The 22,935-nt window shown below is 44.6% G+C and overlaps 1 protein-coding gene across 2 annotated transcripts in view; it reads right to left on the reverse strand.

Annotated features, from left to right (window-relative positions):
• Positions 1-22,935, reverse strand: part of zfpm2a (zinc finger protein, FOG family member 2a) — a 120,675-nt gene that overhangs the window by 87,987 nt on the left and 9,753 nt on the right. For both annotated transcript variants that reach the window (XM_085290785.1, XM_085290784.1), the window contains exon 2: positions 1,312-1,470. In XM_085290785.1, the coding sequence (XP_085146911.1) occupies positions 1,312-1,470 (159 nt within the window). The remainder of the gene's footprint in view (positions 1-1,311; positions 1,471-22,935) is intronic.

Raw genomic sequence — 22,935 nt, forward strand, 5'->3', positions numbered from 1 at the left:
TACTATTTGACATTATGGATTGGTATTTTGTGTTGTCTTTATTCATAAACAGGGAAAGGAGATTTGAGCCCCGGCTCCTTAAACAAAGGGAATACCAAATGGCACTGACAAGGTTCTTTGAAAATTTTCAGAAGTTGTACTACTTTTTTTTTTTCTTGTAACCACCAATACGCGCCATCTATTTCATAGCTGCTGGGTTATTAGAAGTATATGCCTCGCACTTTGAAGTTTGAGTGGGGACACATTACGGAGGAGACAAAGGGTGAAGCGGCCGAGGCGTCTCTGGTAATTGCAATTTCTGAACAATTGCGCCGTTCAACTTTTCCCGGAGAACAAAAGGAAAACATTATTGATACGATTACCGGGGCATAGCCTACCTGAAACATGAAAGATTTATTTTTTTTCCTTCAATAATGTAATCCCACGAGGCACATCAGTTTAGAAGTGTGGAGAAATAATTCTAAACAAATTTCCCTTTGAAAGGAGGGCGAGGAGGCAGACATTCAAAGCATCGGTTCTTCATTAAAAAGTCAAATTTGCGGCATCCGAGCGTCAGTAAGAGCGGGGACACCTGGGGTAGCGAACGCCACGCAACCGGAGGCTAGGAAGAGGCGGCGGCGGTGGGGTTGGGGGTGGAGGTTCTGGGCTGGGTTGCGGTGGTTGGGGGGAGGCGGGACAGGTCTGTCATCTTCACACTGTAACCTGAAGCAGGCCACAAATTAGCTCCTGTGATGGCACGGTGTGACCGAAATGAAACAAACACACAAAGAAGCAGTCTAATTGAATTGGAGTTCAAAGAGGACTCGGGCGCATTTGGCGACGCTGAGGCGCTTTATAGTGCTGGACCTCCGAGCAGTAGCAGGTGCTGCTGAGTGTTCACAGAGCTTTAGCGCCGGCTCAAAGGGAAGCGCTACGCTCTCCAGTGCATTGGTGCACCGTAGCACACCTTCACAGCACTATCACAGAGGGAGAGCCAGTGTTGCTGGTGCCATCTCCATCTCAGATCAAACCACTGCTCTTGGGTGGATTGCTGGGGATCAAATATCAAAAATGGATAGTCTCAACTCCAGGCAGTGATGCGGGAGAAATTCTCAGACGGACACAAGTTCTGCCAGGTTTGATTTGAACATGTTGAGGAATTTTATTAGACACAATTGGCAGGAGTTTAACTTACTTTTTGATGCTCAGCATTGGGGCGGGCACAGCGTATTGTCCCATATTAGGCGTTTAAAAAAAGGAAAAGATGGCTGAACGCTGCATGAGGAAGCCCGCCTGTGAAGTTTCGGTTTTGGCCGAGTGCGGGACGCTCACCTTTGTTGCAGAAGTACTCCATGTCTTCGCAGCTTATGTTCTCAGTCTCAAACTCGGCGGTGAAGTTCTCCTCCACCGAAAACTCATCTTTGGCCAGGAGCTCATTCTCCTCGGAGACGCACTCCTCCTCCTCTTCCTCCAGGCCATCCTCCAGAGGACCTGAGGGAACAGGCACACATATGTACACAGAGACACACACACAGACACACAAGGGAGATGTTCAGCAATTTCATCACACCCTTCAGGCTTTCAAGAATCAAAATCTTGTCTCTCCTTGTTTCCGGTGCTGCAATAATACAAATTCAAAGCACTGCGCAACATTGCGTGGTCTAAGCGCCGTATGCATACACGTTCAGAGATTCGTACAGGCTAAAGATAAAGCCACCCCAATAAACACTATTATTTTACCACCGTGCTTCACATCAGTGTTTCCATTATTCCTATTGAAAAAAATCCCCTTGAGACTTTTTTTTTCCAGAAAAACAAGCTGACATGCAGCCAAGGTGAGCGCTGATGTTAATCCCGCTACCTGCAAAACAAAACCTCGCACAGATGGAGAGAGGGAAGGAGAGAAGGGGGGCAAGAAAAAAAAGTTCCTTTGCAGACTTTTCACACAGGCATCAGCATGGGAGGAGGAAAGAAAATACTTTTATTAATTTGTTAGCCTTATCACAGGGTACAATGTTGATTTTCCATTTACATTCCATGCCTCCGGGTAATACACCAGTGCAATCTTAAAGGAGACACTTTTCCGTGTGATTAATTTTTTCCCCCCTCTGTGCAATATTATTTCTTTAAATCTAAATGATTTCAGAGGTTTTTTTTTTTTTTTGCTTGTAGCTGTACATCTCTTTTGGTATTTGCATATTACCATTTTGCTTCAATCAAGGGTGTTGATGGAATTACTGTACTGCCACCTGAATTGTATTAGTTCTGAAAACATCTCACCCGGCATTTGAATGTTATTAAGATAATACGCATCGCGCACACCTCTCTCCTTTTTCTGCCAAAACATGCCCGCAAAGTCCCCGCATGACATACCAAAAGCGAAAAAGACTGGGGGAGCCCTTCTGGTTTAAGTTTAGTTTAATATTTGAGATGATGCACTCTGAGAAAAACCTGCATAAGCCCCATGAAAAAAACCCAAAAAACACTCCTTGCTCCTTCTCGAGTCGTGTATAAAGTGAACAATCATGTCGAAAGTGCTGCTGTCACTGCCAGCTAGATGAGGATGCTGTCTCTGTTTCTGCCTCTCGTGCATCCACCTAGAGCTCAAACAGAGCGCACTTACATCCTCTCCACACCTTTCAGTCTGTTTGTTCTATTGTAGCAGGAGCGAGCCCCCTCAGCTTTAATAAAGCAATAATTTCACTTCAGAAAGTGGGGCTGGTGTGCCTCTCCTGTTTCTCTTTCTTCTTGCGACGAGTCTCACAAAAGACCCCCCTGATGTCCACAAACTGCTTGCTCTTTTCATTAGTCTTATAAATTACTCCTTTGTAGAAGCCAACATCTGCAGGAGCCCCGGACATGAAAAGAATTAGCACGCGGATCTCTAATAGACACTGCAGAGGCAGAGTGCCGCTTTTAAATTAGGATACAGTTTTATGATCTTATCTGATGCCGTCTGCTGATTCGCTGAGGAGTGAAGTGAGGCGTGAAGTGACTCGATGAGTCTACCATCACTTAAGATGATACTGAGAGATAAATATCGCCGTATCAAGGGGAGATTGTATGACTGGCGGTAAAAGCTCCTGCCAAGGCAATTGAAGACAGTGTGAAAGAAAGCGGGGAAATACATTTCTATACACACAGTGTGTACACATTCCATTACACAGCTGAATAAGAACTGTGTGTACAACTAAACGATTCTTCCTCTGTTGCTGGCAAATACAGCAGCGCCATTGCACCGCGGAAAATAGACCTACAGTGTTGTGTGATAATAAGGGTAAAGGGAGATTAAAGATAAACTTCATGGTCAATAAAACACAAAGATTAGGTAGATAAGATGAGATAGAATTGAGGTTTAATAGACTCAGAATAAGGGCATCTCACTTCCCCACTCCAACAGATAGTAACTAAATGGAGCATTTTCAAACTGATAGAGATACTGGAGGCCTTGCTGAATATGGAAAAATGAAATATTACACCCAGCCTGAGACATTAAAGGGGGTCCGATGGCTACTTCTTTTGGGACCGCGCAGATTGACCAAAGTTTGCTCGCATTCTCATGTGTTTAGCTTATTATACAGTATTCATTGCATGGAGAGACCTGAAATTATTTCAGAGACAGCAATGATAAGAATAATGACTTTCTAAACGACCAGCAGCACACTCCTAACTCATTTTCTGATAGTGGCGTTCCTGCTATATTTAGTTGTGTACTGTTTAAAATCCTGTCACATTCGCTGTGTGACCCACGCTTGTTGGTGCATTTCTATAGGCTCTGCTGACGAACTGGGCCAGAGGAATGTCGGCTGCTTCGCCCTCTTATCGAGCCTCCTCTGGAGTTCAGATGGCCAATGACACCGCGGAGAAAGTGTCTGCGCTTCACTTTGCCGCAGAAAACAACACAGCCGGCTTTAAGTGGTGCGCTCATTACGGCTGATCTAAGCCTGCTAGAGATGCATGTTAACTTTATAGTAACAAGCGATCTTTACCCAACGACAAAATCATCTACCGGTTGACGTAATTAGCGAAGCAGCTTAATTTTAAAGAGTGATCAATCAGAAAATATCACCCCATTTTCTTCCTTTCTCTGTTTTATATCATTTTAAGTTGCACATTTAAGACAAAACATGTCATTTAAAGATATGAAGTCACAGGTTTGTTCCTCTGTAAATATTTGACACGTGGCGACGGGTTACAGGAAGGCTTCCTAACAGGTTGAGAACCACTCGACTCAACAGTTAATTAGTTTATCATTAAAAATGATCGTTAAAATAATTAGCAGCTGAAGCCCTGCGCTAATTATCTGTAACCTGAAGTGTGGCAGCCTTTCAGAGCACACTTTCAAGTTTGCAGACAAAAGGCTTGGATCGTGAGATAATCGTAGCACAAACGCTGCTATCTGCTCACTTTTAACAGGATCTTTCAGGAGGCTGCACTCTGTCTCAACTTCCTCTCAATCAGGGTCAGTGTCCAGGTATCCCAGCACCCTCCACATCCGCCCTGACACATGCGCACCCTCCAGCCTCGACTGTATCATCCGCATTCATCAAGACTCTTCTTCTGCCGAGAGAGACCGAAAGAAATCTCAGCTCTGTTCAAACAGTCATGCAGCAGGAGCAGCCAATGCTAATAGAGACATTGGTAGCTGAATGCAGGCTTGATCACAGTGGCTCTTTTGTTCATGGCGTGGCCTCTGTCTGATAGGGATCGGCCATGCGGAGTGGAGCTCCGAAGAGGGATATGGTAATGCCCCCACTGAGTCTATAAAATGGGGTGATACTCTGAGACCATATGATGGACAGAGGATTAATGAGTCACAGAGGAAGAGGGGAACAGAGGAGTACGGACTGAGGTGGTGGAATGAGCATATCTTTCAGGAAAATATACTCTGTACTCAAGTCTGTGCCTCAGTGGACTAAAACAGAAAATAGGAAAGAAAAAACACACACACATGTGCCAACCTTGTTCCAAAGCTCACACTCAAAAAAAAAGGAAGACGAAGAAAAAGAGGAGCTCTGAAGAAATATGTGTGTATGTGCAAAACTGTATGAGTGACTGCTAATTTCATGGCATGCTTTTTCAAGCATCCGCAATGTGGGGAGCTTGTGGCCGGGCTGTGATAGCGATACCTCACATTATCAGCAGGCTCCACAGTGTGATGTGTGGATCACAAACCCAGCCTCCTCTATAGCTCCCTAATTAGAGGTGAGGTAATTGAATCTGACAGAACAAAGCGGCAGATCTCTATAAGCATGGAAATCATTTTTGCTCCCACCTATACAGTTTTTCATCCAAACGGTCCATTGAAAATGTGTCCAAGCTGGCCTGGGGATAAAACGTAGCACCTGAGACTAAACATGAATGCATAATGCAGCCCTAAAATCCAACAGGGCCACACAGCTCAACCTCTGCCAGCTCTGCTCCTCCTCGTGACTGGCCCTTTGTGCCAAAACTGATACTGGGCCTTCCTCACTTCCGGGTGAACACGCACACACACATGCAAACTTTTGCGTGGGAGGAAATACAGGAATACACTTTGCCAAGCAGGTTTAGATTCCTGTGATCCTAACCCTCCACAGCTGGAGAAAAAGGAAACGACAACCGTGTGCGAAAACATAAAAACACGACTGTGTCTCATCTTGGAGGATAGGTCGGGAAGGTTGAGAGAGAGAAACGAGAAAGAGAAGGAGGAGGAGGTAGTGGAGAGAGGCAAAGGGAGACTGGGGGCCATCCTCTCTCCTCAGCTCTAATGACCTTTGGGAAGCAGAGGGCTCCCTCAGCCTTGGAGGAGACTTAGTGTATATGTTACAGGGCTCAAGCCACTAATTTAATCCTTGATCACTGTAATGAAATAGATACCATTTACGCAGCTCTTAATAGCTTCATATGCTACAGGAACCCTCAAAGGAATTTTTCATTTCAAGCATCTTTTTTTTTTTGTACTGCATAAATGTTACAAAAAAAAAAGCGCTTCCTTTTTTTTCCTCCAAGTTGTACACTCTGTGATCAAACTAAATGTGGAGCTAATGCTGTAACACAAGTCAAAAAGTAAATTAGCATTTGCATATTGTCTGTGAATGGCTGCTTGTGTGTAAATGCGTGTGTGTGTGTGTGTGCTGGGAGGAGCGTGGAACAGCTTCAGTGGAGACTGATGTGTTCTCAGAGCCGCAGTCTGTGACCAAGAATAAGCAATGCTATTGTTTAACTTGATTTTCCGGTCGCTAAGCAGTGTAATTCTCGTGATTAGAAATGGCTGCCTTCCTAAATTCGGGCACTTACAATCAACAGTCAACAAACTGCTCGAAAACGCAGCACCCCAAAAAAAAACAACAACAACAAAAAAAAGGATATTGTGTGGTGAAAAGGGGAGGGAGGGAGGCTGGGTTTGTTCTAAAGTGGGGGTGGAGGGGGGTGAATGTATTCACATCCTCGTATGACACACGCACAGAGGAAGAGCACACACACTCGTTTGCGAGGCTGCAGCAAAAGATGACAAGGCATCTAAATGTGATCTGATGACATCATGTGTTTAGATGGCCCGCCGAGTTTACATTACTGTACATTTAAGCTTCGTGCAGCAACACTAAGGCACAGCCGCTGGCTAGGAAAGTATCTCCGTCCACAGATTTCTCATGACATCCTGTGAAATCCACATATAAAAAATCTAATAAATAATAATAACAATAAAAGAGAAGGGGTGTGTGTGTATTTTTTTTTCTCAAATACTGTTAACGTAATTCCAGTCGAGTATCTTATTCCAATCAGACACAGCTTTGGATCCACGGCATGTTTGCGGAGTTTCTAAGTTCTGTGTTGTTGCGCCCAGTGTTTCTGTCTGGACCGTTGAAGAGGAATAACACGCTCTTACTTCTTTATCCAATGAATTTGAATTGGAATGGCATGAAAACATGCTGGCATTTGACTATGCCATTAAAATGCTGGAGGCACCTCTGAGCGTGCCCGAGGGCTTCAGAAGATGCCAGCCAGTTTCTCTGTGGAGTTAGCTGGGTCCTGCTACACTCTACTGACTTTACTTGCCTCTCTAGAGCTTACAGAGGGACGCGCACATGTCCAAGTGGACACTGGTACAACGTTTGGTCCATAAAAGTCACTGAGCTTGTCTTCCAAGTAATATGGGCTTAGTTAATGCCTCTTTTTGCAGGGTAACATTTGCTTTGTAGGTGCAACGAAGGGATTAAAATGCTGTTAAAGTGGCCAGTGTGCTGGATTTAAGTCCTTCCTGTTACACACTTGCTTCCCTCTCTGGCTGAGTGATTTATTAGTGTCATTCTGTTACTTATAAGGAAATAAAAGTTAACCATGTGCCTGTACACTGCATGTGACAGCTGAAACAAAGCAGGTAAAATATGTGTGGTCTTAATTACTGGTTTATAAGCGAGCTTTTCACTAGAACGTTCACTTTTAATGAAGCCATTGAGTGAGGCTCCTCCAGGGAGCTATCATGGTTAAGTGGGGGCATCCATCTTCAGCCATTGGCTCGTCTGCAGACGAGTGGAGGCTCTGTCTACAGCACGCTCACCTCATATTGGCTCACTTTATCTCCACTAAGTAAAGTCTGTTGGAAGGTGCTAACAGTGGCGAGAAAAAGACTTTTGTCGAGCAGCTCTGATGAGACTCGGGGAGTTTTCATTCTGCAGAGGCACCGGGCACTTGACTGTCTGTTAAGTGCTTAATAAGATGCCTTCGTCTGACGTGGAAAGCATCATATTCATCACATTCAGTGGCCTGCAAGCCCGTTGGGGCTAAAATACTGTAGCGATATTTTAAAATGCTAAAACTGCCTCCGCAACAATTAGCTTTCAGTCGAGCATCGTTTCAAAGAATTTAATGGGGCGCCTTCAGAAAAAGAAAAATGATTACCGTATCAAAAAAGTGTAGATAAAACAATATTTTCTCATCAAGGAATTTCTATGAAATGGATATATCTAAGATGTCAATTTCATTCCAGTGCTATGAAGCATGGGGGGGGGGAGGGGGGGGGGTTCTTTTGCAATAAATTCTTCATTAATTCAATTCTAATTTGCCTCTGGTTCCTATTTCTACTATTGATAGTTCCACTTCTTAATACCTCGGATAAGGGGGGTAGAAAATCATTCCAATAACTCAGTGGAGGCTGTGAGCAGCAGATAGGATCTAAATATTACCAATGCCAAAAGAAGTGTGAAGTCTGATGAACATTTCAAAAGAACAATTCTTTATGGATCAGCTAAATCTTTTCCACTTTTTAATTAAAAGTAAAGAAAATAGAAGTTAATTATCCTGTAAAGATTAGCTGGTGGGCATCTTTCTGTAAATTAGTTCTAATTAAAAGGAAATTGTCAAATGACATTCAAAGCACTGTCCTTTAAAACACAGACCGAGATGGGCTTTTTCTCCCCCTCCTCCTCCTCCTCCTCCCCTTCCTCCCCCACTCTGCCTCCCTCCTAATTCTTGATCTGGCCATGTGAAGCTTCTTGCTGGAAGATTAGGATTCTGCCAGTGCTTCAGACAGCGCACACACACACACACACACACACAAAGGCACACACACACACATACTTTGTGCTCCCTGGATAGCAGGCCTCTAGCACACTGTGAAAAACTACTGCATCAATGAGGAGCTAGGTTGCTGGAGATAAATACTCCTCATTGATAAATGATTGCACTGATTAGCTTCCTTGGAAACAGGCGTAAACTCTTACACTGTATCGGGCTGATATTGGGTTCTAGTAAATTATCAGGCGCTAGCCACCGTCCAGCCCAGTGTAAAAATGGCCAATTTACAGATTTATAGTGATGCAAAAGTTTCCCATATTACCATCAGAGGGATCAAGACATGAACAGCCTCATATATCCAATAGAAGACCAGAAAATTGTGAGAAAAAAGCCTCGACAAAAGGTTTCCCATGTACAAAGTGCAATCCAAAACATTTTTATTTACTATAATATAAAGTCTCCAAATCTTCCAACTGTAAAAATATTGAATGTTTTCATTTTTCAAAACAGTTACATTCCTTCTCTGATCTAGATCACCAGCATCACTATCAGAGCCCCATCTTCCATGTTTCTTCTCTGCCACCGACATAAAAGTGCGCAAACATGTGCACAGAAACGCCACTTAACCAAACCTCCGCTATCATCGCTTCACAAATAAATGATAAATCAATCTCCTGGGGTACATATGTGTGTATGTGCGCGTGTACTGTAGCTTTCATCTGATTTCATGTGGATTTCATCATTCATTGTCTGGGCTCGGCTGTTGCTCCTCATGTGCTCGCTGCATTGTATCAAACCGGGGGGGGGGGGGATTCCAGCATACAGTCCGACAGCAAAGAGGGAGGAAAACAGCGCTGAAGCCCCTCCATCTGCTCCGGCTAATGATGATGCTCTCCTTGGCCTGGAGCAGAACTGTGTGAGGGAGATTTACACCCATAATACCCCCGAGGGCTCTGGAGCCGCCACCGCACTCCAAAACACCGTCACTCCATCACTTTCTATATGATAGCTGGCAGAGCAGGTAACAATGGACCAGCAACAATGTCTTTTTGTATTACTGACAAGTGCCTTATTTGGTTGACATAACCTGCCTCTGTGTCTGCGAAGTGGCACTGAGCACACAGGAAAATGGATGACAGCTACACCATTGAGACATTGTGCACTTGCAACAATCACACCACACTATGTTTCTTACAAAAAAAGAAGAACGTAGCAGCGTGTGTGATATGAGGCAGGCAAGACCAGCGCTGACTGAGGGAGCGGTGGCTGTCTTTACGAAACTCTAATTGGAGAGATGGCAGTAAGGGAAATCAGGCATCACAGTGAGGTAAACTGAACAGAGCTGCCTTTTTCCATTTACTCTATTATAAAGGTTTATAAGTTGTAATTGGCCTTCAATTTGGGAGCTTCAGACCCACTATAAACCCCTGTGTGGGCCTAGCCCTGACATCTATCTCCTAAAACAAGTGAGTTAAATGGTGAGAGGCAGAAAGAACGACTACGTGCGAGTGTGTGTTTGTCAGACTGAGAGAGAGAGGGAGAAGTGGAGCGCTGCACTCCTCAGGGATTGTGTTCACACACAGTAAATGGAAGTGGCACAGCTCTGACCTTTGAGCCGCAGCGTACGAGCAAAGTGAAGGCGCTGTCAAAATATTGCTTCAGAAATGACAATCCACCTCGCCAGTCCCGAGCCTTGACATGGCAGGCAAGTGGAGAGGCGTAACCTGCTGATCCAAACATTACAAATGAGGGGATTATCATGACAACAAACCGCAGCTCGACACACTGCATACCCTAAAGATATTCTAGCGTTGCCCCTTATTATCAGCAAAGTCCCACACAGATAGCCAGAGATGACACTCGGGGCAGGCACCCAAAAAAATCGTCACGTGTCAGGATCCCCCCCCCTCCCATAAATAAAATTTCAAATCGGGCTTTTGCAAAATGACCTCCTCCCATCAGCATCGGCTTGGCTGCCTCGATATTAAACTTAGACTTTCCTAACTTTGGAATTTGGCAGGAGAGCAAGTTCTTTGCATCTTCATTTACACCCGTGTAATACTCGAGTCCACGGAGAATAACTCAATCGTAAAGAATAGCAAAATATCACAAGCAAATTACGAGTGCTCTGAGAGGAAGCTTGGGAGGAACAAAGACAGGCAGCCATAATTATATCTTGGCGTGTATAGCATGTCAATGGGCCACCTTTCGTTCTGGAGGCCATTCCCCTGGGCCCCTCAGGCATCAAAATGATGTCCAAATTATTTTGTACTCTATTGCAGGATCGCGTGATTATCATATTTACTGCGGGTGCATTATGACAACATCGATGTTTACACCTGTCTCCGTGAGAAGGCAAGGTTTACACTCTGTAATTTAGCAAATGTACAGTATGCATATGAGCTTGTTGGCAGGGATTTAAATTAGGTCAGAAATGGAATACATCAATAGCAACCCATATGTGCATCTTTCTCTTTCTTTTCCCCCCCTCGTCCCTCCCCTCCCCAGCCTTCTTTGCTCAGAAGCTTGGCGATGAAGCAGCTTGACGACTGCAGAAGTGTGATATGTGCAAATCACATTTGCAGATGAGCTTGAAACTCCCTTTTAATATTCAGATATCAGACATTCTGCACTGAGAAGCCCGCTAAGACGCGATTCGGGGGAGAAAAGCGAGATCCGCGTCATTAAGGGAATCGTTAGAGGCTCGGTTTACGTTTTACATATTTCACAAAAATGTACAACCAAGTAAAAACATCACCAGTTATCTGCGATAACAATGCAAATTTTTGTCAGAGAGCACATGAAGATTCTGTCAAAATCCAAAGTCGCTCAGGTCTTTCTTTTCTTTTTTTCTCCCCCCCCCCACCCTTCCTCTCTGGCTTAACACCCCTCAGCTTATTGGCGCTTTGATTTCTTTCATATTTTTTTTCCCCGAGAAGTCACACAGGCTGGTGGAGTCAAAGACGGTGAAAGGTATGTTTGCCACGAGGCACGGGAACACGTGTCCCCACAGCCTGCCAATAGCTCATCAAACACACAGGCCCGTGGATGGATGCGAGCCCAGCTGGCGTTTAGGACGTCTGAACAGCATCAGCTCTGCCATACAAACTAACCGCCGACTCCTGTTTGCTCGCTTCAGTCAAACCCACTGGAGAGCAGCCTCGTTCCCTGACCGCTCCCTCCACGCAATCGCACGGCGGCGACAAAAACGCCACAGCAAGGCTGCGTTTCTTCTCTCCTACCTGCTCCTTTGTGGCATACTGTAGTGCCCTCAATGGCAATTTCGCTACTTTGCACATCCTCAACTTTTTCCCAACCGGATGACAGAACGTAGCCCCTGCAATTCCACCCCCTCCCCACCCTCTTACCTCCTTCATTTCCCCATGTCTTTAGCCCTGCGCCAAATTTGTCTCTGTGCCATTTTAATTACAGCCAAGGCAATCTTTATGGTGGTATTCTGCAAGAACACCAATCTGCAAAAAAGGTGATAAGTAGAACCGCCACCCAGCTTTGGTATCAGTAATAAACAGACACTTAATTGAATAATTTGACCTAAGAGGCTGATCCTGGGAAATAGCATGTTGGAAAAATTATTTTGAATATTGAAGACAAGTTCAGTGTTTTGCATGACGCCTGCAGTGGGGAGGTTGGGGGGGGCACAGTGGTTTTGGCCGGATGCCCGCACAACTCACCAATGTGGGACATGGTAAGTCTTTGCGGAACAGATAAGTGAGCCTTTGGTATCCTGGAAGCACTCAGATGTGTGTGTGTTTTGGAAATAGCGGTGTTGGTGTTGGTGGGGGTGACACGTGTGCACACGAGCCCCGCGTGCAGGCGTGTGCGTGCATGTGTCCGATATGTATGAGACGGTTTTGGGGTAGGGGGAGGAGGTGGGGGTGAGGAGTGTGAAGTGTGCCCACTCGAGGTCTGTCTCTAGCTAGCAGCCACATGGGCACATCCTCTGTGCCCCCACCCCCCAACCCATACCTTCCCCACACACACACACACACACACACACACAAAAACACACACAGAGCAGCTTTCCGCAGAGCCTTAGAGACAATGACTCGCGGCACCTTCCTGTTTAAGGATAGCTGTCAGAGGATGATGGCTCCGATTCAACACTGCAGCAGGTTTGCACTGAGCTCCCTGATAAAACGAAAAAAGCAAAAGCCTCCACTCTCCTCTCTCTTGCTCTCTTTCTGTCTCTCCCCCCTCTCCATCCATGTGTGTCTCTCTCTCTCTCCATCACTCTCCCTCTCCCTCCACAGTTCAGCACTGATTTGACTGCTAGCATAATTTTGCAGAGGAGACTATTTGCAGATGCAGCAGAGTTATCAATCCGAACAGACACACAATCCGGGTCCAATGTCACTTCTCCTCATTATGTTAATGGTTAATACATGCAAATGAAAACATTCCGGCAATTTGATTTCTTTGAAGATAGTTTGCATATTGTCTTAGCCATAATGATGGTACACTTTCTCCCCAGCTTCGATTTATGCAAGGCTAGTTAGTTCATTTTTATCAGCTCTGAGTTCATTTCTAGGGCTACTGGAATGTGTTTTCCCCTTCCCCTCACTATTTAACTAATTAGGATTCAGGTACCATAAGCAGATTTTTCACGCTATTGGTGTTTTTCTTAATTAAGAAACAAATGAATTCTCCCCAGCAAAATAGATGGAACAACGGGATAGGGTGCCAGGGGCCAGATGCGGCGCTTCTTAATTAGAAGTCACTCCATTGTCTGAGGTTTTTTAATGAAGCCCCAATCTAAATGGATATCAAACACACACACACACACCGGCCATTTAAAATAATAAGGAAAAAAAGATAATGAAAGACAAAAGATATGTACTGGCAGCCCCGGCTCACACCTCCAGTTCAGTGCATGCAGTGCTCTCGTCACCTCTGGATGAGCCCTATTAAAACGGCTCGATCCCTCGTCGGCCTCTGCCTGCCTCGCAGCCATGTCTAATGTTCTGCCAAGCCAACAGTGAAACAGTCTCGTTTCAACTTCTCATCAAAGGTGGAAGTTTCATTACCCCGTGGATGGTTATCAACTAACTATTTCTGAAAACTGTTGCAGCTGTCAACTTCCTGTCTTGGCTTGAAAAGCAGCGGCAGCCAGTGGAATCCATGTTTATCACATCAGTGTCATTCATGATAGGCTGATGCTCGGCGCAGGCAGGGCCCACGCAACATTTCCAATTAGCTGGACCAAATTGTCACCTGAACACAACGTGTAGGGCGGAAATGGTGGCACACAATTAGATTTGAGCACCTAAGATTTAAAAGCAGTGCAGGTGGAACAAAGGGAAAAAGTTTCTATTTTCAAGTTAATCCCCAGCAGGATGGGTTTTCTTTAATTTCTTGCGATGCCCCATCGTTTCTCTAAGCTTCGGTGATACCGCTGCACTGGTGACTGAAGGCGATAACATCGGGCTGTTTTTGACTGAAATAAACCCCGTAGCATGCCCATATGTGCTGCCAACCCCATCAGTTCTTCTTCAGACGGCATGGCTTAGGAGCTCCCAGAGGATGGGCCAGTGCCCACTGATATGGTCCCAGCAACCGTCTTGTCCGGGCCAAGTATCCGCGCGCCCAGGGGCTGTGCCATCAATGCCATGACTTGTGCCAGACTGGATCCCACCCAGCAATCCATTTCAAAGGCTTTTTTTTTATGGATCAGGTATGCAGTGTGATTTTCCTTTCCCTTTGTAATGCGCCGTGTCAAAGGCGAGCTAGGCTGACTTTAAAGTCATATACTAGTTTTTTTTCCGCCTTTCATTTGGGAAGGAGACATAATTGATTTCTGACTTTCCAAATGTCAAGTTGGAAGAGATTAGAAGAAAAAAAAGAGCAAAGTCCGAAAATCAATCTGCAATATGGTCACGTTGATTTGGAAGGTATTTGCGGTTTAGTGCTTTTATTTACAGTAGAACTTTAAATCAGTGGCGAGCAAACGCTTGGAAATCGAGATCATCTAAATAATTCCCAGGGGAATTCGACATTCACGAAGGCAAACCTTATTGAGAAGTAAATGAAAACGTCATCGCTTCATCGTGCAGAATACAATTTACTGATTGATTTCTCCGGGTTTACTGGGCTGAAAACAGATTATTTCTTTAAAGAAGCAACTTTTCTAATAAAGAAAAGTCACTTTAAAAAAAACCCACCTCTGTTTATCCACAAATTACCATAATCCTCTGGATGCTCACTCGTGTGCTCTCTCTCATTTAGAGCATTACTTGTTTATTTATATCTGTGAAAGAGATTAGAGGGGAAGATTACTTAGCACAGACAAACGGAAAAGCGATCAAAGACCGCAGGATAATGTAAGTCTTTCAGTGATTGCTCAGCTCTTTTCAAATCTACCGCTGGTGTATTAGAACAATGCGAGTGGCTGCGCTCCATACAGTGTGACAACAATAATACGAAATCCTCGGGGAGTGAACTGCATGTAAACACCGCTGATCGGCCCACAGCACACTGGCACAAAGTGTCCTCTAATGCAGCAAAAATGAGCTTTGATCCTGACGAGGACACAGCAAAGGAGCAATCAGTTCAGTCAGATGACATCACTTGTTAGACATAAATGTGCTTTGAGTATCTGCACAAAGCAAAGTGTTTCACACCCCACTCTCTTCCTTCATTTTTTTTAGAAGCTCAACTAGGCAACATCAGACCTGAGTAAACAAGCAACATTATGTCCTTCTGATTAGCCCAAGAAAAAAGTGGACACGAATATGACACTCTCTCATCCAGATGATTTATGAAGTATGCTATGACAGCTGAATAGACCTTTTTTTTTTTTGCTTGTTTGTCTGTGCCTCACACATTTAGAGGAGCCACTGGTCCAAGCCAATTATCAATGGCAAGGCAGAAGGAACACCGTCACTCAGACACATGTGAAAAATGAAGGTGGGAGGACGCAGAAAAATCGACAACATCTGGATCTTAAAAAAAGCAAACATGCATATAACCACAGCTAACAGCATCAGGCTAGTTCTCACACACACACAAAACTTTGCATGTGGGTATTTATTTGCAGCTGCAAATGAAGGGATGGATCTCAGGACCAGTTGGCTAATTATTTATCCTGCTAGTTTTATGGCTCTCATTAATTTCCCTCCTCTCTCTCTTTACCTTCCATTGAAAGTCTGAAGTCAACCTGCATCTGGTGCTGATAACGCCGGGGGTCTCAGCAGCCTCGCAGGCTCCCCCCTCTAACCCACCCACACGCACCTCCACTGGAGAGAAGGAGCGGCTTTCATACACGCAACCGCTGGATAATGCCATTAGAAATAGCACTCTGTGCTTCAAATCCACAAAGGATGTAATTTCTCAAGCAGGAAAACAGTATGTACAGTGTACTGGAAATGAACTGCTCCTCTAAATTCTGCGGCTTAATGGCAGAGCATAGAGGGAGCTTGATTAAGGGGAAGCACAGGAGAAGAAGCATAGATTGAGCACCAGATGCTGGTGCTTCCATAGTGATTGACTATTAACAGCTGTCAATAAACGATTGGTCAGATGTTTTATTTGTTACATGTTCTTCCTCCTTCATCAAATTGGAAAAAGGAGGACCCTGAACTGGATAAGCAGAAGACAGTGGATGCATGGATGGATGCTGTGCCCAGGGTAAAAAAAAAGACAAGGGGGGGAAGACTTCTTAACACAAACGTGTTTGCATTCCTGGCGCTGTCTGGACTTTCCTCTTTTCTCTATCTGTCAAACCCTCTGCTCAGTCTCTCTAACTTTCTTTTCTTTGGTGGTTGAGAGTTATGACAGAGATTGGCCCGTTCTGGTTTCTTTGGTGAGATCACACCCCAGCAGGTCTGAGCTGAGGCTATCTGCCACTCCCTAATAGGCCAGTCTGGCTTCCCTGCACCATCCAACTCCCTCCCCCCCTTTTACTGCCCGTCTCCTCCTCCTCCCCCTGCTCCGCCACCATCACCTGTAGCTGTCCATCACATTCTCCCCCAGCACAACAATGAGCCCTTCATATGCAAGGACCTCATCATCAATCCACCAGCGAACCAAACGCCCAATTTGAGCCATTTCTTCCAAGAAGTGAACTGATAGAGACTCCATACTGGTCACACTTTCAAAAGCAACAGAGAGACACAGTGGGCGAGAATTGCTGAAAAGCAAATATTGTCGACTTTCTGCTGACTTCAAACGGCAGTCAGATGGCAGAGACTACCTAGGCAGTAAAGAAGTTGCATTACACACAACACAAGAGAAAGGGCCTAAAGAACTCTTGGTGATTCCTTTCATGTTTGTCTTTACAGGCAACCCAGAGCATTCATTTCTCTTCTTCTGTGCGAAGAAAAGTAAACACGGCCCTCTCTGCGGGCTCATGAAATTGAACAGTTCTGAGCGTTAACGGCCGGCCCTTTCTTTCTTCTGTTTTAGAATTAGATGTGTTAGCTCCACCGCAGCTTTTGGCATATTCTATATGTTGTTTTTTTTCCTTAAAAAGCTTCAAATATAAATTTGCATTTCATTCATGATACATATTTCATGCTAAATCTGTCACCATTCATGTTCCCTTCCAGTAAACTCTGTTTGAAGTTTTCAAACTGAACTTTTCTCAGACAGTTCAAGAGACACATGCAGGTCAGCAAATCAATGCACCAGCACGCACACACGCACATGCAAACACAACACACACTAAATTTAATGGGAGAGAAAACTGAACCCAGTTAAGTTCTGTTTGAGTCTCCACAATGCCCCGGTGATGCTCTCTTGCACTGTTATTGGACTATCAGTGCTCAGGGGTCACGGGCCTGGGCAGTCAAGATAAAAGAGACCCTGATGAAATGAACCGTGTGGGAGCAACGAGGGCTGCTTTCTGCTGATGGAAGAAACCCAGTCACTCTGAGAGGTGAGACTGTAGCAGTGTGGTATTGACCCGAGTGACCTGGCTCACTGCTTGAACTCCAGCACACTTCGCAGCAAGACAATGGGCTTCTCCTGATGTTGGCGGCTGGCAGCCAAAGCTAATAATTATTGTAACAGCAGCTCTCTACAAACACAAATAAAGTCACTTCTTTGCATTGAAATGACTAAATTTAACCAGTTACATGATTAAATAAAAATTCTGAAAATTTGTACCAAAGCAAACATCTCCTGTGGTGGAACACAGCTAACCTTTACTCAGACTGCAGTGGCTATTATTAGCATGCCAGCCTTCCTCTCTATAGCATCACACTTAAACCTCCAGTTACTTGATAAGCACAGCGACACACTGTTAAAGAAACTGTGCCATCCCAATATGTTTGTGCTGATGAACACAACGTCCAGCTCACGTGGTACTGCTCAGGGTGATATAAGACCACAGTGTAATGATTTTTAAAATCCCCACTTTCTGTTCGAGTTTGACTTCTAATAGCAGCTTTATTATTCCTGATTGCATTTTAATGCAAGACTGTATACAATGTATCTTCCTCCATTGTGAAATTAAACATATTTTGAAGTTACTTTCTAAGGATGTCTAAAAAAAAAATCTGCAAAATTAGACCCATTTTCATTTGACAAGGAAGGTTTCTGCAGTTATGTTGTCTAAAGCTGTTTCACCACCGGTGTGTAAACAATGTAGGGCCTAATAGGAGGGGGAAAAGAGGATAATCAACTTATAGCTGAATCCAGTTTGTTTATGCTGTAAAGTCAAAATACACACAGGCAGTTCTGATGAAGTGATGTTTTCTGGTCTTGTCAGACAGCCATCCCTCCCTGAGTCTGGTTCTGTGGGATGTTTATTCTTGTTAAAACGGAGTTTTTCCTTCCCACTGTCACCAAGTGCTTCCTCATAAGGGGCTGTCTATATGCTGGAGTTTTCTCTGTATTACTATAGGGGCTTTACATTACAATATGAAGCGACTGCTGTTATGATTTTGTGCTATATATATAAAATTGAGTTAAATTGAACTGAACAGAAAAGTTTCTGAAAACTACCTTTATAATGGATTTGTGTAAAATGTGAATTCTTCTTCCACCTTGTCAGCAGACAACATGTGAGCAAATCTCTGCACCAGTGCAGCACCTACCCACCATAGCTTTCTACATTCCTTGAAATATTCAGGCAAAGTTGGAAACTGACAAAAATAAGGAGAGTTTTCAATATTCCTCCACATATGATTGAGCCGATGACACAAATCGTTATTTACCACTTTCACATCAGAGACATGCACTGTATCGCTATCATTGAGCTGGTCAATATACATCACTTCGCCCCAAAGGATTACACCTCTTATCTGAAATGATATTCAATAAAGTGTAACTGCAAGAAATACCGAGTGGAGTGTTCTTGCTTGGATCTGGCTTATGCTGTGAAAAAAAATAACACTTTATTGGAATTAAGATCCAAGTCAAGATTACCTGAAGAAACAGCAGTTAGATTTCTGTTCCAGTGCCACGTCCTACACTTTATTCTCAGCTGCCTGGGGACTAGACCACAGTGTACCATTCCCCACAAGCCATGGGGGTGTAATAGAATGCCTTTATGAAATATATAGCGACGCCCCAGCACCTTCAGATCATAGCATGGGCTAAAGCATTTGGTGAGACTAGCTGGAGAGTCTGTGAGTGTGTGAGGCAGAGAGAGGGGGTAAACTAGGTGTTGTTGGCGCCTGACTAATACAGTCTTCCAAAAAAAAACCCTGCAGCCCAAAAAGCCAGTGAGGCGACGGCAAAACTTTCCCTGTAAAAACTCTAATATCATCAAGGTGCACAGAATGATACCACTCACTAATTTGTGAAGCCTAATTAGCTGCTGCAACTTCCCTCCTACTGCTGTGCCATCCATTTAGGGCTTCTAGCAAAGCGGCCATCAATAACTACAGTGAGATGAAGTTAACTCCAGTATGTTCGACTTGGGCTGGAACAGTAGGAGGAAGGTTTCTTCTCTTACATACTCATCTTTTTATAGCTTACATACAGCAGCTGTCATTAGATTTTCCTTGTACTTGCTGTATATAAAGAGGCTTTTAAAGTCGAATTTACTGCAATAACTCCTGTCATTGTGCAGTCTCTTTTCATTTTTAGTGTTTTGTTTTTCTCTGACATGAAAACCCACAGACACAGACACACACGCGTGCGCACACAACCCTCACCCCCACATGGCCAAGCCCCAGCTCTGCACTGTATAGCTTTTCTTTTGAATTTGATAAAGGCTTCATCGAGTGTGGTTAGAGCACTTGGGCTGAGGATCTGATGACAATTGTGGGGGTCTGTCACACAAAAAGCACACACACTGTAAGTACATTCTAATTAGCTGATGTATGCAGGACCTCATCCACATTGGAGGGGTATCAAAAAGCAATCAACGCCCCATCCCTGATGAGCTCAGAGAAACACAGAGATCCACATTGTCTATGGAAAGATGATGCGTGGCTGGACCTCCGCTCGGCTTTCCAAAACCACCATAATGCCATGCAATCATAAGACATTATGCACAGATCTGAACCCCAAAGTCACAGGATAGAGGAAAAAAATGAGTAAAGGGAATATTGAGTTCATAATTCAAAAGCCTGATTATGATGGGCGCTCTTGTGAAAAGCTGGTGCTGAGAGCCAGAAGTGGGAGAATTGGCCTGTGAGTGCCACAAAATGTGGTTATAAATGCAGAGGAGAAGCATGTTTAAAAAACTGTCATGATCAAGAGCAATACAGCACCAGATAGCAGAGAAATCAGCAGAGTTAAGATGACAACTAGTTGCCATGGAAAACTGAAAAAAAAAAATAAAAATTAAGTCAGCGGCAGAGAGTATGGGGACAATTCTGAAAGTGATTCTTCTCAGTGGAGGGAAATCAAATAGAAATACAATATCAGCCACAGCAGAACTGTACCTTATCAGCATGAAAATGGTGAAAAAAAATGGAATATCCTAAACATATGATCTAGGATTCTGTCAGCCATTCATAATCTAATTTGACCCCAGGCCGTGCGGCCAATTCGTTTCAGTAAAGACCATAGGTGTTTTAGCTGCAGGCTCCAACGGAGAGAGGCATGTGTGTCGCACAAAGACCATCGGTTAGCGACGTACCGAAAGGGACTCTGTATCACCATCTTATCTTCAAAGGACTGGGCAGGGGCTCAGGGGAGCTGTGCCACCACCTCGCCTCCACACAGACACACACAGAGGGGGGATTTGGACCTGCAAGCAGGAACCAGAGATCTCTCGGCCGGCACCCAGGCCTGGACCCTCCTCCAACTCGCCTGCGGAGAACAGGCAGGGTTCCTGCACACGCGGCACGACATCAGTGAGCTGATCCCCCCCAGCACCACCACCACCAGCCTCCTCCTCCTACTCATCCCCACCAAACCCACCCGCCCACCCGCAAAACCCCCTCCGCCGACTGCCTGCCCATTTGCTTCCTGGCCTCAGCTTGACGGAGGGGATGGGATCTGAACTCAACTTAGACACAGAGTTTCCACATTTCACAGATGGCTGGGAGAGGCTTTGCATGGAGGTGAGGAAACAGAGAGGGAGAAAAGAGAGAGTGAGAGAGAGAGAGAGTCTCGGCGGCGAAGCGGGGCCGATTTCACACCGCGGTAGAGTGCGCTAAAGCAGGCCGCCGTTAATCCACTCACTGAAGGGAAGGCCTGGAGCTATTCCGCCGCCCGACCGCCATCTCCCTCCACAAAGCCATAAATGGTGCATTATACAACTGGGCTTCAGAGACACTGCTGATATGCTGATAGGTGGCAGACAAAGACCAAAGCAACCACAGGAGCGGAGCCACATGCAGGACTGAGGGGCCTTAGTGCCGGAGCAGAACAGCACACACGTATTCCGCCATGGTCTCTCAAACACTGTACCTGCTGAGGTGTGCACGGTTAAGAGCGCTATATCTGTACTGCAGATCAGAGTTAGTTCAACCTCTGGATTCAGGCCTCAAGACAGAGACGGACATGCACTAACACTCCTCCCTCTTCTTCTGCTCTCCATCAAAATAGCCCCCCATCCCACCCCTTCTTTATCCCTACTGTGAATTCATATCTGTAAAGTTACCAAATGTCTTGAAGATGAGCCTTTGAGCTTATGAAAGGCAATCATTCGGAATGAAAAGAGACAGGAAATATATAAACATGGGGGAATTTAAATAAATTGCCACAAAGAAGAATCACGGAGAGGGCAGCGAATTATGTAACGATAAGACAGCCACCAGCCTAAGCCACAAAATGAGATGTTTTACATGAAACGAACAGCGGTCTAGATTAGAGAGCCATCCTGTTTAGACATGAAGCCAATTGGGTTGATATCACATGTAGAGAAAATTTGAAAGATAAGTGGGAACTATGAGAATTGTTATAATCCAACTGTAACAAAAAGCTGAAGTATATTGGCTTTTCGCCCCAGAAGCACTGCACGATAAACATCTGCGATGAAAGAAGTTCATTACTTGTGCGCTGTGAAATGTAACATGCTGTATTATGAGTCTATGCCAACCTACAGCAAGGCAGCCTCTAAATGAAGCCTCAGCCATTTAATGGACATCATTAGGTGAAAACATATAAGAGATAATTATGGTAATTACAAATCCCTTTTATTCACCCTGAGTCTTTGACAAGAAGGTTGTCATATCAACCACTTCAAACAAACAAAGAGTTGTTGTCTCTTCCCCTAAATGATGTCCGGTTCCATTTGGATGGGAATTGTCTTCGGATTATCCTTTTTTTATTGTTTGGTTAGTGGCTCTGAATGGGCCCCGCGTTTCTTTCAGTGAAAACTTGATTAAAACAAGTGATTCACAATAGTAGAATTTGACTTGCATTTGCATAGCCACTTCATTACAAGTGAGACCTTGATCTTGAAAGCAGACCCACACAAAGCTTATGGACATGTCTGTTATGACTATTAGAGAAGGGCCCTCGCAGGAACTGAGGCCTCCTATTAAATATCACAGACATCACCGAGGGCTCCCAACTCCCGCCTTATTAAATTTCAGCTCGGTAACAATGGCTAAAAGGAAGAAGATGACAAACACTGGCGATATTACGGCCTATTCTGGGTTTGTCTTGGTTAAATCTGATCCAAGTGTTACTGTTCTTTTGCCGCAAAGGGGTCAACTCCAGAGCAACCCGAGTGATATGTGATCTAAACAGCAAGAGCGGATGAAATATTGGATGGAACATCTTTAGAGAGTGTCTGAGAATGAGGTTGGGGTAGGGGGTTGGTTTGGGAGGGGGGTAGTGAAAGACTTGGGTGTTTATTTACAATATGCATCCAATCATCCTTTGTCACCGTTCCATGTTCGCCTTTTTTCCCCCCGAAACCACAAAGAAGAACACTCGCCGGCGATTCCATTTTTGGCCTCTTTGCTATACAAACTGGTAATATGGTGCCACCTTATCAGATCCCGCTTACAATAACAGATTCACTTCGAGTCAAAGCTGTTGTTTAACTTATTCAATCCCATGGAAAAATTCAGTTCAAACAAGTCAGGAGAC

Source organism: Mchenga conophoros, linkage group LG11 (assembly GCF_057382185.1).
Source record: "Mchenga conophoros isolate Kocher_MC1m ecotype Shallow Benthic linkage group LG11, M_conophoros_male_GT1.1, whole genome shotgun sequence".
NCBI classification, from domain to species: Eukaryota; Metazoa; Chordata; class Actinopteri; order Cichliformes; family Cichlidae; genus Mchenga; species Mchenga conophoros.